The sequence below is a fragment of the Ursus maritimus genome, unplaced genomic scaffold (assembly GCF_017311325.1).
Source record: "Ursus maritimus isolate PB19 unplaced genomic scaffold, ASM1731132v1 scaffold_35, whole genome shotgun sequence".
Classification (NCBI taxonomy): domain Eukaryota; kingdom Metazoa; phylum Chordata; class Mammalia; order Carnivora; family Ursidae; genus Ursus; species Ursus maritimus.
The window spans coordinates 1,503,446-1,520,489 of NW_024426119.1; the positions used below are offsets into that span (position 1 = coordinate 1,503,446).

The 17,044-nt window shown below is 40.3% G+C and overlaps 1 protein-coding gene across 2 annotated transcripts in view; it reads left to right on the plus strand.

The window, feature by feature from the left end:
- The window catches only part of FMN1 (formin 1), a 372,175-nt gene that overhangs the window by 137,263 nt on the left and 217,868 nt on the right, over positions 1–17,044 (plus strand). For both annotated transcript variants that reach the window (XM_040620429.1, XM_008702285.2), the window contains one exon: positions 4,422–4,483. In XM_040620429.1, coding sequence (XP_040476363.1) covers positions 4,422–4,483 — 62 coding nt within the window. The remainder of the gene's footprint in view (positions 1–4,421; positions 4,484–17,044) is intronic.

The window sequence follows — 17,044 nt, forward strand, 5'->3', positions numbered from 1 at the left end:
ATAGAGACAGCCAGCGAGAGAGGGAACACAGGCAGGGGGGGTGGGAGAGGAAGAAGCAGGCTCATAGCGGAGGAGCCTGATGCGGGGCTCGATCCCAGAACTCCGGGATCACGCCCTGAGCCAAAGGCAGATGCTTAACCGCTGTGCCACCCAGGCGCCCCTGATATTTTTTTTTTATTAAGATTTTATTTATTTGTCAGAGAGAGAGGGAGAGAACACAAGCAGGGGGAGCAGGAGGCGAGGGAGAGGGAGAAGCAGGCTCCCAGCTGAGCAGGGAGCCCAATGTGGGGCTCGATCCCAGGACCCTGGGATCATGACCTGAGCCAAAGGGAGATGTTTAACCAAGTAGGCCACGCAGGCGCCCCTGGAATTGATTTTTGATTATTCTTTTTTTGCTTACATTTCAATGTCAGGTATACATAAAGAGAATGACATAACACACATGGAAGTTAAAGAATAATTTTTCATTGAACACTCATATGATGCCACCTTGCTCAATCATGACCCAATGCAATTTGTCTCCTCCTGGATCCCACCATTATCCTCACTTTTGTTACTATTTGCTTTCCTTTTATCATTGTTTTCCTTTATGTGTAGCCAGGATAAGGACTGCTGGGTAGGGAGGTATGAGTAGCTTCAACTTTTACCAGAAAATGCAAACACTTTTCATAGTGATTGTGCCAGTTTGCACTCCTGCCATAATTATGTGAGCATTCCAGTGTTCCACACCTTCACCAGCACTCAGTTTTGTCACACTTTCAATATTCCTGATTACTAATGAGAATGAGCACCTTTGAATATAATTGTTACTTGTATGTTGTCTTTTTAGAGTGCCTATTAACATTTTTTTTACCCATTTTTCATTTTCTGTAGTTTTATAGGAAATACACGCACATGTGCGCACACACATGATCTTTGATTATTTGAGTATATTTTCACAATCTGCGGCCTTGTCTTTTCCCTCTTTTTATGGCATATTTTATTGAAAAGAAGTTCTTTATTTTAATGTAGTCGAATTTTTTGGTTTTCTTTGCTTTATATGTAATGCTTTTTAAATCTTTTTGAGTTTTTTCTTAATCTGAAATTATAAAAATATTATGCTGTCTTATTAAACATTTGTAGTTTTGCTCTTTACAATTTAGCTTTTAATACACTTAAAATAAGTTATTATTTGGTATAAAGTTGCGATCCGGTTTTCGTTTTTCCATATGCATATCCACATTTCCCCATCAATAATTATTAGAAAAACCATTCTTAGTATAAACAAAGATCTCCCATGATACTTCTGTCCTATAAATTGACCATGAATTCACCGTGTCTTTCTGGGCCTTTTATTCTATTATCTGTTTTCCCTCTTTCAGCACTATGCTGTTTTAATTATGTTGTGATCATTAAAAATAATTCTTATTAAATGGTAAGGCAAGTTGTCTTTATATTTTCAAGTTTCTTGGCTCTTATTGGCTTTTTGCACATCTGTGCTTCAATATACATTTTAGAATGAACTCCTTATTCAAAAAAAAACCCCAAACCCTTAGAAATGTTTAACAGGATTGCACTGAATCAATACATCAACTTGGGAAAATTAACATCTCCTCAGTATTAAGTCTTATCAAAAACATGGGTTACTCTCTGTCTCTTTCTTGGTAATACATTTCAACGTAATGTTTCTGTTTTCTCATGAGGTCTTAAACATTTATGAGGTTTTGGGGCATCTGGATGGCGCAGTCGTTAAGCATCTGCCTTCGGCTCAGGGCGTGATCCCGGCGTTCTGGGATCGAGCCCCACATCTTGTTCCTCCACTGAGAGCCTGCTTCTCCCTCTCCCACTCCCCCTGCTTGGGTTCCCTCTCTCGCTGGCTGTCTCTCTCTGTGTCAAATAAATAAATAAATTAAAAAATCTTTTAAAAAAAAGTTATGAGGTTTTTCTAAGTACTTTGTGTTTTTAGGGGTACTGTGAATGTTAAGTTTTCTTTTTGAAACTGTTGCTGGTATCAGAATTTTTGTATACTGATTTTGTATCCAGCACCTTTACTGAACTCATATATTCCAATATGTTATCTGCAGGCAGTCTTTTGGATTTTTCTACATACATGCTCATAGTGAATAATAGCTTAATTTTTTCCTTTATTTTTATATATAAAGGTGTGTGTGCACCCATGTTTTCTTTTTTCTTACCTTACTGCATCCTCTAGTACCCTTAGGAAAATAATGACTAGAAATAGTAGTAACAGGTGTTCTTGAGTTAGGCTGAGTCTCTTAGGGAAAACATTTAAAAGTAAAATATTTGATGTAGATTTTAAAAAAATTAACGTACTATAAAATTGACTTTCTTTTTGGTGCATAGTTCCATGAGTTTTAACTCATATGCAAATTCATGTAACCTCCACAGTAATCAGGATAGAGAAAGGTTACATCACCCCCAAAATTCCTTTGTGTGCTACCCCCTTGTAGTCAAATCTAACCCCCCCACAACCTCCGGCCACTGCTGCTCTGATCTGTTTTTATCCCTATGGTTTTTATCTTTTCCAGAATGTCATATAAATGGAATTAAATAATAATTAGATTTCTGAGACTTTTTCACTCTGCTCAATGTCTTTGAGATTGATTTATGTTGATGTATGTATCAGTAGTAATTTCTGAGTATTTCCGAGTAGTATTCCATCCTATAGATATACCACAATTTGTTTATACATTCACTCTTGAATTATGTATGTTTTCCAGCTCTGCAATTTCTTAAGAAAGCTGCTTAACTTCTTAATGCACCGACTTCTTCATCATTAATGAGGATAATGTACCTACATGATAGGGTTATTGTGGGAGGAAAAAGGAGTCAATATATATGGAGTACTTAAATAATGCCTGATATATAGTAAATGCTCAACAAATACAATTTATATCATTGTCTCCAATATCAGTAAAGATTTTAAGGTAGAAAATAACTTGACAAGTTCAAGGAATAGCAAGAAAGCCAGAGTGCCTAGTCTGTAGTGAACAAGGCAAAGACAGGGAGAGGTATGTAGAAGCCAGGTTGTGAAGGCTGTTATGGGCTGCAGGAACAAGTTGGATTTCACTCTAAGTGCATTGGAAAGCCCGGGATGAGACATAATCTGGTTCATGCCTTTACTAGATTATTCAAACTGCTGTGAGAAGAATGGGTATGGGGGTGGTGGTAAGAGTCAAAGCCGGTGACCTTTCTAGGTTATTGTAGAGGTCCAGGAGAAGAGTGTGGTGGTTTGGACCATAGTGGCGGCCGGTGAGTATGGGGATGGTGAGCAGTGGTTTGATTCAAGGTATGGTTTGGATGTACAATGCACGGGACTTGCTGACAGGTTCACAGCTTAGTGTGACATTCCCCATAAGAACAACAGTGTGACCACTTATAATGACAGCACCACTCCTGCCCTGTTGCAGCTTTACCAAAGCTTTCCCTCATCCATTTCTGAATTGACTCCTGAGTTTTCGTGCCTGATTTCTGAAATCCGCTTGAAGCAATAGTCTATCCTTTCATATATTTTTTAAATGGCATCTCCTTCTTTAGTACTCACACTCACAATCCCAAACACATTGTTAAGAAAACAACTTATCCCACAAAAATGTTTTCCCATAGCATTTTGCTTTGTGGTCCTCCAGTCTGTGTAGTTCTGTAAAGCCCACATACTTAGTTGTCCTGCTGGAAGTAGAGTTGTCTGAGCTGCTTCATGCTTAGCCAGCGGGCTGGTCGTTTTCGTCGTTGGCTGGAGTTCTTGTGTACTCTTGGGACTTTTTGTTGGAATAAACATTATTAGACCCAGGCTAAAATTGGATCAGAAATTTATTTTTGTCCTCCTTTCAACCTCAACTCACCCTAGATTATCTCATCCAAATGACAAATGGTCTTGACTTTCTCAAGTGATCTCAAGATTAAAATCGGCCCTGGGTGCTTGCTTAGCCTTGCATTCAAATGGAGATTTTTTTTTTAAGCAGTTAAAAATAAAGTTCTCTGATCTTTATTATATATATATTACATATAATATATATATATACAAAGTTTTATTTCCTGTGTGTCTGCTCTTAACACGTCTGTATTTGTTCTCAGTGCTGCCTGAGTTTCCAACTCCTCCTTAAAGACAAACACCTGACCCAGTCTTTATCTGGAACACTCATCATGCTTTTTTTTTTTTTTTTAACCCTATCCTATCTGCTTAATCTGGGGCCTCTCATAATTCAGTGTTTGCCAAATGGAAGGAAATTTCCCTTCTATCCTGAGCTACTTGTCCGGTCTTGTCCCAATTTTCAACATCTCTTGTCAGGTCAATGTCAAACCTCGGCATTTATTGATTTAGTTTACTTGTAGGAGGGACTCCGACACCTTGGAGATGCTCACTTGAATTTTGTGCATAATTTTGTGCTTCTTTGTAATTGGCTTCTTTTGTGATCTTGCAGAATACCAAGCTGCTATTTTACACTTGAAGAGGGAACACAAAGAAGAAATTGAAAACCTACAGGTATATCTCTTTGATTCTACCAAACCGGTTATATGAGACTGCTACTTCGTTTTCTCCTGTGCCGAAGTAAATATTCCCCCTTTGTTGCCATAGTTACTTAGCATCTGCGGCTGATACCTGCCAGTGGGCACTGCATTTATCCTGGGGAGGGAAGACCTGAGCTCCATTTTTAATATAATTCAATTCCTATTTTTAAGAAATGCAAGTGCATTTGACTGGGAAAATGATAACCTTGGAGAAAATATTGGTTTTATTTGAAAAGCAGGAAACAAGATAGAGCATTTAGATTTTTATTCTTTGTAAGAAGTCTTTAAAAACCTATTTTTCCTATGCACACTGTAAACTATTTCGTTTGGCTTACTCCCATTCATTCATTTGTATCCATCCATCTTGGGACATCCCCACAATACGATGTCATACAGATCAAGGCACTTAGGGAAGTGGCCCTAGTAGGAGCCAGAGTTGTACTGAGCCATCCATTCTCTATCCCCAAGGAATGCTTGGAAATTGCTGACTTGATCCCAGAAAGACTAAGGGCTTATTTACTTCCTCCCACTATCTAATTGTCGTTCCCTTAATGTTTGGTCTTTGCTTGCAGTGCCTGTGACAGGAAGTTGTAGAGTTTTAATTTCAAATAACTAAATATTGAATCAGACACTGATTCTAGTTTACTGATGGCTGGGTTGACCCATACCTTAAAGGACAATAGCAAAATTAAAATAAAACTTGGTGTTTTTTCAGTGCTAACTCATCACTTGCTAATTTAATGAATTTGTGGATCAAATATTCTTCTTTCCAATAAGTGATAATGTGCTTTTTAAAATAATTGAGACACTGTATTGGATTATAGGATTATTTGCCATTACAGATAGCAAAAAAGATTATTAAATAGATCAGGTGGCGTATAAATTCAGCTTGTTTTCAGCAATTTGGAAAGGGGAATGAGTCCATTTCTCAAAGAAACAAACAAATAAACAAAAAATGGAAAAGTATCTCTGTCTCCTAGAGGGGAAAAGAGAGGTGGAGGCCTTTAGCTCTTTTGTTGCAAAATGCTCTACAGAGACCTCTCTTCTTCTTTGTTCTGGCGTGCAAAAGATTCTTAGCTGTCTCAGAGGAAGTGAAATAGGGACTAATTTAAGAAACAGATTGCTAAAGAGGGTAGGCACAGAAGTGATTCTGTGAGCAGAAGTTTTGTGTTAAGAGCTCAGTTGTAAGTTAACATTGGCTTCACCAGGTTTTAGACCAGCCCCGTGAGGGCTTTGATAGCTAAATAATATCCACAGTAACAGCAGGCTCTTACTGTTTCCGAGTTCTTACTCTGTGCTTGCGTTGTTCTAAGTATGTTACGTATGTTATCTTGTGTCCTCTCCACAAAAGTCCTATGATCTTATATCTCGAACTAAGGAGAGGTTGGAGAAGGAAAAGAGAAGAGTAAATGGAAGGGGGAAAAGTATATTGCGACCGTGATCCCCAGTTAAAATAAAATCAAGATATGATTGACAATAGTAAAGGCAAAAAAATGTTCCTAATTGTATCTTAAGTTTTCTTTGTGAAAGAATTATCCGTTCTTTGGAAGCTTTTAGTGAACTTAAGTTCTTTTTGCACTGTATTTATGATTCATACAAAATTGCTGAAACCCTGTGGCCATGACACACTACTGCCATCAGGATGCAGGCGGTGTATCCCATCTATACACTTACCTGTAGTTTGGAACTATTTCCAGCAATCACAGCCTGAGAACCTTCAATAGGAAACTGGTAGCTCTTATCCCTGATCCAAGCTAGCGAAATGTTTTTGGGCAAACACAGCATTTTAAAGATTGAATTAGGAATTCATATTTTTAAAAAATGGGGGAGTTTCTAGCTGTTCCTAAAAAAAAATTAGAAAATCTGGCAACAGTGGGCTTATTTTCCTGTCTGACTTCAACCAGCTGGGATTGAGTGAGTAGGTATCTACTTCAACTGGGATATGTGTTCTCCAGTTTGCCACTGTCCCCACTCTGGGCCATTTCCGCTACCTGGCCCCTTTCTGCTTTAATTAACCCCCATTCTCTGGGAGTTGAAGAAAACTAGACTGGCAGCAATACCAACCAGTCAGAACAGATGCAGTTCATAAAACAGACGGTGACCCAGCCTGGCCGTGCTTGAGTGTGCTCACTGAGCACCATCTCCACTCATTATTCCACAAAGAAACAGCCACCTCTGTTGTCACAGGACTAGTAGAGGACAATGGGTGACAGAGCTGTTACTTTGATGTTCATTTCCTTATATGTGATTTCGATCAGCAGCTCTCGTCCGTTAGATTTCCTTTCTCCACCTGCATGTCCTAGAGAAGTCAGGTGTGTTTCAGGACTTCTTCAGCGTGCCCTTCTAGGATAAAAAGGATTTCATGCTTAACATACACAGGACAAGTGATTCATTCTGTCACTATATACAGGAATTGACATGTATCACCATTAGTTTTTTTAGTTTGTTTTCACAGACTTTAAAGAAGTGGCATGATTTAATAAACAGAACCTAAAATCAGCTGCCTCTTTTTTTTTTTTTTTTTAATATTTATTTATTTATTTGAGAGAGAATGAGGGCGAGCCTGAACAGGAGAGCCAGAGGCAGAGGGAGAGGGAGAGAGAATCTCAGGCAGACTCCATGCTCAGCATGGAGCCCGACATGGGGCTCAACCCCAATAACACTGAGATCAGGACTTGAGCCAAAACCAAGAATTGGTTGCTCAACCAACTGCATCACCCAGGCACCCCAGCTGTCTATTGTTTTGGGTATAGATTTGTAAAGAAGTCACTTAATTCTTCAGTACCCCCACCAGGCAAATGGAAACCTTACCACCTAAAGTGATTTGAAGTTGACCTTTCTAGTCCAGAGCCCCAAGGCTCGTAAGTGGGGGGAGTCTCAAGTTTGTAACCTGAGGCATGCTCTGCAGTCAGTACGGATGGAGTGCTGCAGTATAGAACGGCCCCAGAGCTTAGTCCTAGGACCGGCTTTTCAAAATGTGTAGCAGCTCACATGCGTACTCCCCTTAGAGTCAACAGTAGAGATTTATTGATGCTTTGAATGAAATCCATTCCTAGCATCTGTGTAGACACCTTCTACATAAACTGAGAGCATTGGGCTGACTCAGATCTCCCGGAGGAGAGTAGTAGGAGATCAACATTTTTTATGACTTCACTATTTTATGTCGCTTATAATGTAACCACAGCAAATTCTGTCCAAGTGTGCGCTTCATTTAGCAAACTCTACTTTGAGGGTTTATGATCACTTTGTGACACTTGGCATCATCTGGTTCATTTTTCATTTTTGGATAGTTTGGTGTGACTGACTTCATGTTTGAAAAGACAGCACCTTACCTTTACGGGTTTTCAGTTATCTGAGAAATTTTTGCTGGGGCTTGCCATTGCCTAAGTTTGTGACTATAGGGTAGAAATGTATTTCAGACCTGCCCTTTTAAAGCACGTGATAAAGCTAATTCTCCCATGGTACAAATAAGGAATGCTCTGAGATTCCTAGGATCAAGGTTTTTTTTGAATACTGTTCTACGTTGATTCATATAATCTGATCTCAATGTATAATCGACTTCCTTAAGTTCAAGTTAAGTTCTTCTTCCGGTTTCGTTCCTCTTATCATACTGTCAAAGTCCTGTTTATGAATATGCTGATTGTAGGCACCTTGGAGAGAGCAATGATTTTTTTTTCCCTCTCTGTCTTTGAAAGTACCTAGTGAAGTGCTTGGCCACATAGAATGATGCACAAACATTTCTTACATAACCACCTATGATTGAACAATAGTACCTAAATTTAATCAAATCCCAACTATGTGCTGACCTTTGTTCTGGGTATTTAACATTAGTATTATAAAGCATAACTGTAGAAATATAAGCTAAGTAATAGATTTGTCACCATTTTACAGATGATAAAACATGAGGTTCCCAGAGACTGTGACATGGTCAGAAGTCTGGGACTAGTCAGTGGGAGAACCTGAAGTTGAATCCACCTAGCCCTGTCTGACTTTGAAACCGATACCCTTTACGTTAACTGGTGCAGCATTACTGGAAAGAATGTTGGATCCTGAATCAGAAGGTCTAGATTGTGGTCTTAGGTTTGGGGCGATGAACAGTGTGAGTGCTTTCAGCTCTGTTTCCTAATATCCAAAATGAGGGACTGGGCCATGTAATCTCTAACATTGCCTTTAAATTTTATTATTGGCCTCACCATACTTGAAAAAAAAAAGTTCGTTTATCCATCACGTTGTCCTCTCAGACTTGGGGTTATCTAACTCAGAATCTCTAAATCCCCATTATTTACACATGCCCTTCTGTTCTTTTAGTTTCTTTTGGAGGCTCCCCTCTCTAACATGGGCTCTCTTGTCCACCCTGCTTGTCTCTGTGGGGCAGTGTGTTCGTGTGTCAGTGATACTCTGCACACTAGGTTCCTAGTGCTTTTTCAGATGCCTGACTCAGTGAAGGCTGCAGCTCCTGGAATGATAAATGTTAACTTCTACAGGAGGGCCAGCTCTTCTTTATGACAGGAGGGGAGCACAAGCATGGGATGGCTAGGGCTTCTTTGGCTCTCTGCTTCTGCAATTTTGAAAGTCAGGGCGAGTGGGGGGAAATGGATGCCTCTGTCTGGCTTTTGAGGAGCTCTGGATGATTTAAGAATGTTGTCTTTGACCAGCATTTTAAGCAGTTTGGAAGTAGGTGCCATGGAAATGACAGATTGTTTTATCTCTTTTTAACTAATGTTCTTCGTGTTGTAGGGCAGAAGAAAGAACTAGCCAACAGTGACATTTCCTTTACGGGAACCTTTCTCATTTACCCCATTCATCACGTGCCTAGCCCATAACTGAGGGGAAACTTGACTGAGTGATGGCCTCTGGCAGGCCCCTGCTCATTGTGCAATGTAGTCACATTTCCAATATGGTAACTCCCACTGTGAAATGATCCAGGGGCAGAGGCCAAACTAGAAATTGACTTACATTGTACCTTGTTGTCCCCAAGAGAACCAAATGGTATGTTGGCCTCCGTTAAATGAAACTTCTAGACTTCCTTTTCTCTCTCCAGCCCACCCCACAGGTCCATTTCTAATAGTTTACACATGCTGTCGACACGACAGTGATTACAGACTACACTGGAGCTGATACAGCTAAACTTATAAAGATACATAAATCCTGAGCCATTTCCGTTTGTTACGTTCTTTGTTATCAACACAGTACATTTAAATCTATTAGTTCCTTGAGAATACTGTGAGGGAAAGAAAGTCATTTGTAGAGAGATAAACAAAACCTTCACAATTAGGAAATATGAGGATTTCACTAAACCCTCATGGTATTCCCCTAAGTGCTGATATTAGTGTAATTCATTACTGAGATGTCAAAAAAGAAGACAAAATTTAAAATGTTGAGAAATATTTAATTCGTTGTTTCATTGTGGGTATAGAATACAATGGTAGGTGCTTAGTAGATGTGCTGGCTTACGGGGCTGAGATGCCCCGCAGGCTCTAGCTCCCTGGAAGCCCACAGATAGCGCATCTGTGTTCATCAGGGATATTGGCCAGTCGTTCTCGTTTTTAGTGGTGTCTTCATCTGGTTTTGGTATCAGGGTACTTCTGGCTCATAAGATGAATTTGGAAGTTTTCCTTCCTTTTCTATTTTTGTAATAGTTTGAGAAGAATAGGTATTAACTCTTCTTTAAGTGCTTGGTAGATTTCACCTGCAAAGCCACATCTGGTCCTGGGCTCTTGTTTGTTGGGAATTTTTTGATTACTGATTCAATGTCTTTGCTAGTTATTGGTCTGTTCAAATTTTCTGTTTCTTCCTGGTTCAGTTTTGGGAGGTTATATGTTTCCAGGAATTTATCCATTTCTTCTAGGTTGTCCAATTTGTTGGAGTATAGTTTTTTGTAATAGTCTCATAATTGTTTGTATTTCTGTGGTGTTGGTAGTTATTTTTCCTCTCTCATATGTGATTTTATTCATTTGAGTCCTTTCTCTTTTTTCTTTATAAGTCTGGCTAGAAGTTTATCAATTTTATTGATTTTTTTTCCCCCAAAGAGCCAGCCTCTGGTTTCATTGATCTGTTCTATTGTTTTTTCAGTCACTATATCATTTATCTGTGCTAATCTTTATTATTTCCTTCCTTTCACTGGCTTTAGCTTTTGCTTGTTGTTCTTTTTTCAGCTCCTTTAGGTGTAAGATTAGATTGTTTGAGATTTTTCTTGTTTCTTGAGGTAGGCTTGTATTGCTATAAACTTCCCCCTTTGAACTGCTTTTGCTGCATCTCAGAGGTTTTAGACCATTGTGTTTTCATTTTCATTTGTTTTCATGTGCTTTTTGATTTCTTCTTTTATTTCCTGGTTGAGTCATTCATAGTTTAGCAGCATGTTATTTAACCTTTGTGACCCTCTGTGCAGATTTTTTTCTTGTGGTTGTCTTCTAGTTTCACAGCATTGTGGTCAGAAAAGATGCATGATGTGACTTTGATCTTCTTAACTTTGTTGAGTCCTGTTTTGTGGCCTAATATGCGTTCTATTCTGGAGAATATTCCATGTACACTTGTAAAGAGTGTGTATTCTGATGTTTTAGAATGGAATATTCTTTTTTTTAAGATTTTTTATTTATTTATTCGACAGAGATAGAGACAGCCAGCAGTGAGAGAGGGAACACAAGCAGGGGGAGTGGGAGAGGAAGAAGCAGGCTCCCAGCGGAGAAGCCTGATGTGGGGCTCGATCCCAGAACACTGGGATCACGCCCTGAGCCGAAGGCAGACGCCTAATGACTGCGTCACCCAGGCGCCCCACAGAATGGAATATTCTGAATACATCTATTAAATCCATCTAGTCCAGTGTGTCATTCAAAGCCGTTGTTTTCTTGTTGATTTTCTGTTTAGATGATCTGTCCATTGATGTAAGTGGGGCTATAAAGTCCCCTATTATTATTGTATTATTATTGATTATTTGCTTTATGTTTGTTATTAACTGTTTTATATATTTGGGTGCTCCTATGTTGGGTGCATAAATATTAACAGTTGTTAGTATTGGATTGTCCCCCATATGATTACATAGTGCCCTTCTTTGTCTCTTGTTACAGTCTTTGTTTTAAAGTCTGTTTTATCCAGGGGCACCTGGGTAGCTCAGTCAGTTAAGTGTCTGCCTTTGGTTCAGGTCACGATACCAGGGTCCTGGGATCGAGCCCCACGTCGGGCTCCTTGCTCAGCGGGGAGCCTGCTTCTCCCTCTCCCTATACCATTCCTCCCTGCTTGTGCTCTTTCTCTCTCTCTCAAATAAATAAATAAATAAATCTTTTAAAAGATTTTATTTATTTGAGAAAGAGAGAGAGTGTATGAGCACGGGGAGCAGCAGGCAGAGGGAGAAGCAGGCTCCCCACTGAGCAGGGAGGCCAATGCAGGACTCAATTCCAAGACTGCGGGATCATGACCTGAGCCAAAGGCAGACACTTAACTGACTGAACCACCCAGGTGTCCCATAAATAAAAAATCTTAAAAAAAAGAAAAGAAAAAGAAATATTCATTGTTATTGCTTTTGTGTTTCTTACCTCATACTGTCATTTTTGGTCTCTTCCACTCAGAGAGTCCCCTTTAATATTTCTTGCAGGGCTGGTTTAGTGGTCATGAACTCCTTTTGTTCTTGTTTGTCTAGGAAGCTCTTTAACTCTCTTTCTATTCTTAGTGTTAGATAGAGTATTCTTGGCTACAGATTTTTCACAATCAGCACTTTGAATATATCATGCCACTCCCTTCTGATTTGTAAAATTTCTGCTAAAAAAAATCTCCTGCTTGCCTTATGGGGTTTCCCTTGCACGTTACTGTCTTCTTTGGTCTTAATGCTTTTTAAATTTTTTTTTCTTTATCACTATATTTTGCCAATTTAATTACAATATGTCTTGGTCTGGATCTGCTTTTCTTGATTTTGTTGGGGGTTTTCTGTGTTTTCTGGATCTGGATGTTTTTTCCTTCCCCAGAGTAGGGAAGTTTTCAGCTATTATTTCTTCAAATAAGTTTTCTTCCCTCTTTTCTCTCTCTCTTTCTGGGACTGCTAAAATGCGAACGTTATTATGCTTGATGGAGCCACTGAGTTCCCTAAGTCTGTTCTCACTAGGCATAATTCTTTTTCTTTCTTTTGTTCAACTTGGTTACTTTCCCTCATTCTTTCTTCTGGGTCATTAATTCGTTCCTCTGCTTCTTTCAGCCTGCCGTTCATTCCATCAAGCATGTTTCTCATGTCATTTATTGAGCCCTTTTTCTCTGCTATGTTATTCCTTATCTCTGCCTTAAGGGTCTCACACATGTCTTCTGCTCTTTTCTCAAGTTCAGTGAGTATCCTAATGATCATTACTTTAAATACTCCATTAGGCATATTACTTATAGCTGTTTTGCTTAGATCTCTGGCTCTGGCCTTGTCCTGTTCTTTCATTTGGGATAAATTTCTCTGTCTTCTCATTTTGTCTAAGTCTCTGTGCCTGTTTCTGTGTGTCAGGAAAGTCAGCTATGTCTCCTGTTCTTGAGGGTAATAGCCTTATGAAGAAGAGGTCCTGCCATGTAGTGTCCCCTGTTCCCCAGGGCCTGGCACTTCCGGGAGTGTCTCCAATGTGTGCTCTGCTGTTGTGTCCTGGCTGCTCTATCCTTCAGGCCAGTCATCTGCAGAGGCTCTCTTTGCCTGTCGTGGGCACTGTTTGGTCCCTGATCTGAATGTCACATATTTTAACCAGGTGTGCTCTGGTCTGTTTGTGAAATGAGACCTGTCGCCCCTGCTGCCAGAATCAAGGCTCTGTAAAACTTCCATACTGGGAGACACTGTAAAAGCAGGGATTGGGCCTGTCTCCTGGGGTATGGGACCCCTCTTGCTGGGACTGAGGCAATCATGACTGGGAGGGACAGTTTCACCAGAGTGCGGGGAATGGGGCTTGGTGTAAGCAAGTTAGGTAGCAAGTGTTGGGGCTGCACTGGTTCCCAGAGGTGGCCCTGTGCTTATGCTAAGGAATGGGGGAAGGAAATGACATCTGCCAGTTCCTTTATTCCTGGAGGGGTCTTTCTGTGAATTCTGTCTCTCTGAGACATACTCCAAGATAGCAGTTAACCTCCCCACTGTGTGCCCAGGCACTCTTCAGATCACTCTTCCCATGCTGTATGTCTGCGGGTTATTTTCTCCAAGAGCAGCCCCAATGCCTCTGGTTCTCCCAGAGCCAACCATGCTGACCTTTAAAATTCCAGTCTTTAAGTCCTCCTGGTTTTGAGAACTCATGAAATTTGGGCCCTTTCTCTTTCCAACCCAGTTGCTATGGGGAATTGTCTTCTCTGTTTGCTCCCCTCTCTGCTAATCTGTCTCTTGCCCTTCTCCATGACCTCGGCTCCCTCCCCACGGCAGTGACCATGGTCTTTTTCTCTCTCAAGCCATGTCTCTGCACTTCGTGCTTTCTTTGATGCGTGGCCTCTTCTCTACCTTTAGCTGGGGAGTTTGACAGTCTTCATGTTGATTTCTTGGGTAGTTAGGATGATTTGATAGTTATCTAGTTGCATTCCTGGGAGGAAGAGAGCCTAGGGTCTTCCTGCTTTGCAGTCATCTTCCCTTCCTCCTAAAAATCTGGACTCCTTTACTTGTTTACATTGATTGCCTGACTCTGCAGACATCAGTTGATGACCCTGGTGTGGGGCATAGAGAGCTGAGTAAGAATGTCCTCATCCTCTTTCTCCATGGTCTCTTGAATACCAAGAAAAAGTCTCTTGAGCTATTAGATCTTTGGGGACTTCTATATTTCTTCTCCTTTCCTTTTCCCTTCCTTCCTCATCCCCTTTCTTCCGGCCTCCTGCCTTTTCCTGAAAGGGCTATTGATGGAATAGAGAGGGCAGCAGTGTTGGAAGGCAAGCAAAAAATAAGCTTGTAGTGCAAAATATTGGGTATCTTCTAGGACATTTTAGGAAGGGATGGGAAGAAATTTTGTTTGATTGTAGAGTTTAATTGATGAGTACCCTTTGCTTTCTGACTTGATTGGCGATGGTTACCATCAGTTATTGAATATGAAGTACTAACTTTATGCCAGGCTTCATATACATAATTTCTAAGCAGTTGAGAGTCAGAAGAAGTAAGGTCCTGTCCTGAGTTTTCACCGCTGGTTACTGTGATGGCAAGATTTACTAACTAGGTGTGTCTGATTTCCAAGTCTGCTCCTCTCCGCTGTCAACTTGTCAACTGATTTGATTCATTTTCTCTAGTAGAATGGTTTTCCTAATTTTCATTTTCCTTCTTCCCCTCATCCTGTGGCAGCGACTTCTGCAGATCACCCCTTATTCTTATCCCATACAGGCTCTTCATATATTCAAAAAAACACCAGGGGGACATTTTTGTGGCGTTGGGAAAGAGATAGAAGAGCCCTCCTATCTCACTGGTTTCAGAAGTCACAAGCTGTTCTGCTGTTCTTCCCACCAAAGTATAGAAGAAAGGAGCAGGTAGAAGATTACCCTCTTCAACTTCATTGCTCATAGCTGTTCTGAGCCCAGTTTGAAGAAGAGACTATATTTCTCACCGTACTCTTGCTAATTGTTTATATTCATCATAGAGATTTGAAACCTGAGTCTTTTTTTTTTAATTTTTTTTTTTTATATTATGTTAGTCACCATACAGTACATCCCCGGTTTCCAATGTAAAGTTCGATGATTCATTAGTTGTGTATAACACCCAGTGCACCATGCAATACGTGCCCTCCTTACTTACCACCAGTCTATCCCATTCCCCCACCCCCCTCCCCTCTGAGGCCCTCAGTTTGTTTCTCATAGTCCATAGTCTCTCATGCTTCATTCCCCCTTCTGATTACCCCCCTTTCTTTATCCCTTTCTTCTGCTACCGATCTTCCTAGTTCTTATGTTCCATAGATGAGAGAAATCATATGATAGTTCTTTCTCTGCTTGACTTATTTCACTTAGCATTATCTCCTCCAATGCCGTCCATGTTGCAGCAAATGTTGAGAAATCGTTCTTTCTGATAGCTAAGTAATATTCCATTGTATATATCGACCACATCTTCTTAATCCAGTCATCTGTTGAAGGGCATCTTGGCTCCTTCCACAATTTAGCTATTGTGGACAATGCTGCTATGAATACTAGTGCATATGGCTCCTTCTCTTCACCTCACGCTTGTATCTTTGGGTTAAATACCCAGTAGTGCAATGGCTGGGTCATAGGATAGCTCAATTTTTAACTTTTTAAGGGACCTCCACACTGTTTTCTAGAGTGGCTGTACCAACTTGCATTCCCACCAACAATGTAGGAGGGATCCCCTTTCTCCACATCCTCTCCAACAATTGTTGTTTCTTGCCTTGTCTATTTTCACCATTCTAACTGGCATAAGGTGGTATCTCAGTGTGGTTTTGATTTGAATTTCCCTGATGGCTAATGATTTTTTTTAAAGATTTTATTTATTTATTCGACAGAGATAGAGACAGCCAGCGAGAGAGGGAACACAAGCAGGGGGAGTGGGAGAGGAAGAAGCAGGCTCCTAGCGGAGGAGCCTGATGTGGGGCTCGATCCCAGAACGCCAGGATCACGCCCTGAGCCGAAGGCAGACGCTTAACCGCTGTGCCACCCAGGCGCCCCCTGATGGCTAATGATTTTGAAAATTTTTTCATGTGTCTGTTAGCAATTTGTATGTCTTCATTGGAAAAGTGTCTGTTCATATCTTCTGCCCATTTTTTTATTTGTTTATTTTTTCTCGATTGAGTTTGAGAAGTTCTTGTAGATCTTGGATACCAGTCTTTTATCTGTAGTGTCATTTGTAAATATATTCTCCCATTCTGTGGGCTGCCTCTTAGTTTTTTTGACTGTTTCTTTGGCTGTGCAGAAGCTTTTTATCTTGATGAAGTCCCACAGTTCATTTTATCTTTTGTTTCTCTTGCTCTTTGAGATGTGTCATGAAAAAGTTTGCTTTGGCCGATGTCGTAGAGGTTGCTGCCTATGTTCTCCTCTAGGATTTTGATGGATTCCTGTCTCACATCGAGGTCTTTCATCCATTTGGAGTTTATTTTTGTGTATGGTGTGAGAGAGTGGTCAAGTTTCATTCTTTTGCATGTAGCTCCAATCTTCCCAGCACCATTTATTGAAGAGACTGTCTTTTTCCATCGGATGTTTTTCCCTGCTTCTTTATCAAAGATTAGTTGCCCAAAGAGCCAAGGGTCCATTTCTGGGTTCTCTATTCTGTTCCATTGGTCTGTGTGTCTGTTTTTGTGCCAGTACCATGCTGTCTTTGTGATCACAGCTTTGTAGTACAGCTCGAAATCCGGCATTGTGATGCCCCCAGCTTTGTTTTTCCTTTTCAACAGTTCCTTGGAGATTCGGGGCCTTTTCTGTTTCCATACAAATTTAAGGACTATTTGTTCCAGTTCTTTGAAAAATGTCCTCGGTATTTTGATCGGGATAGCATTGAAAGTGTAGATTGCTCTGGGTAGCATGGACATTTTAACTATGTTAATTCTTCTGATCCATGAGCATGGAATATTTTTCCATCTTTTTGTGTCTTCTTCAATGTCTTTCAAGAATGATTTGTAGTTTCTAG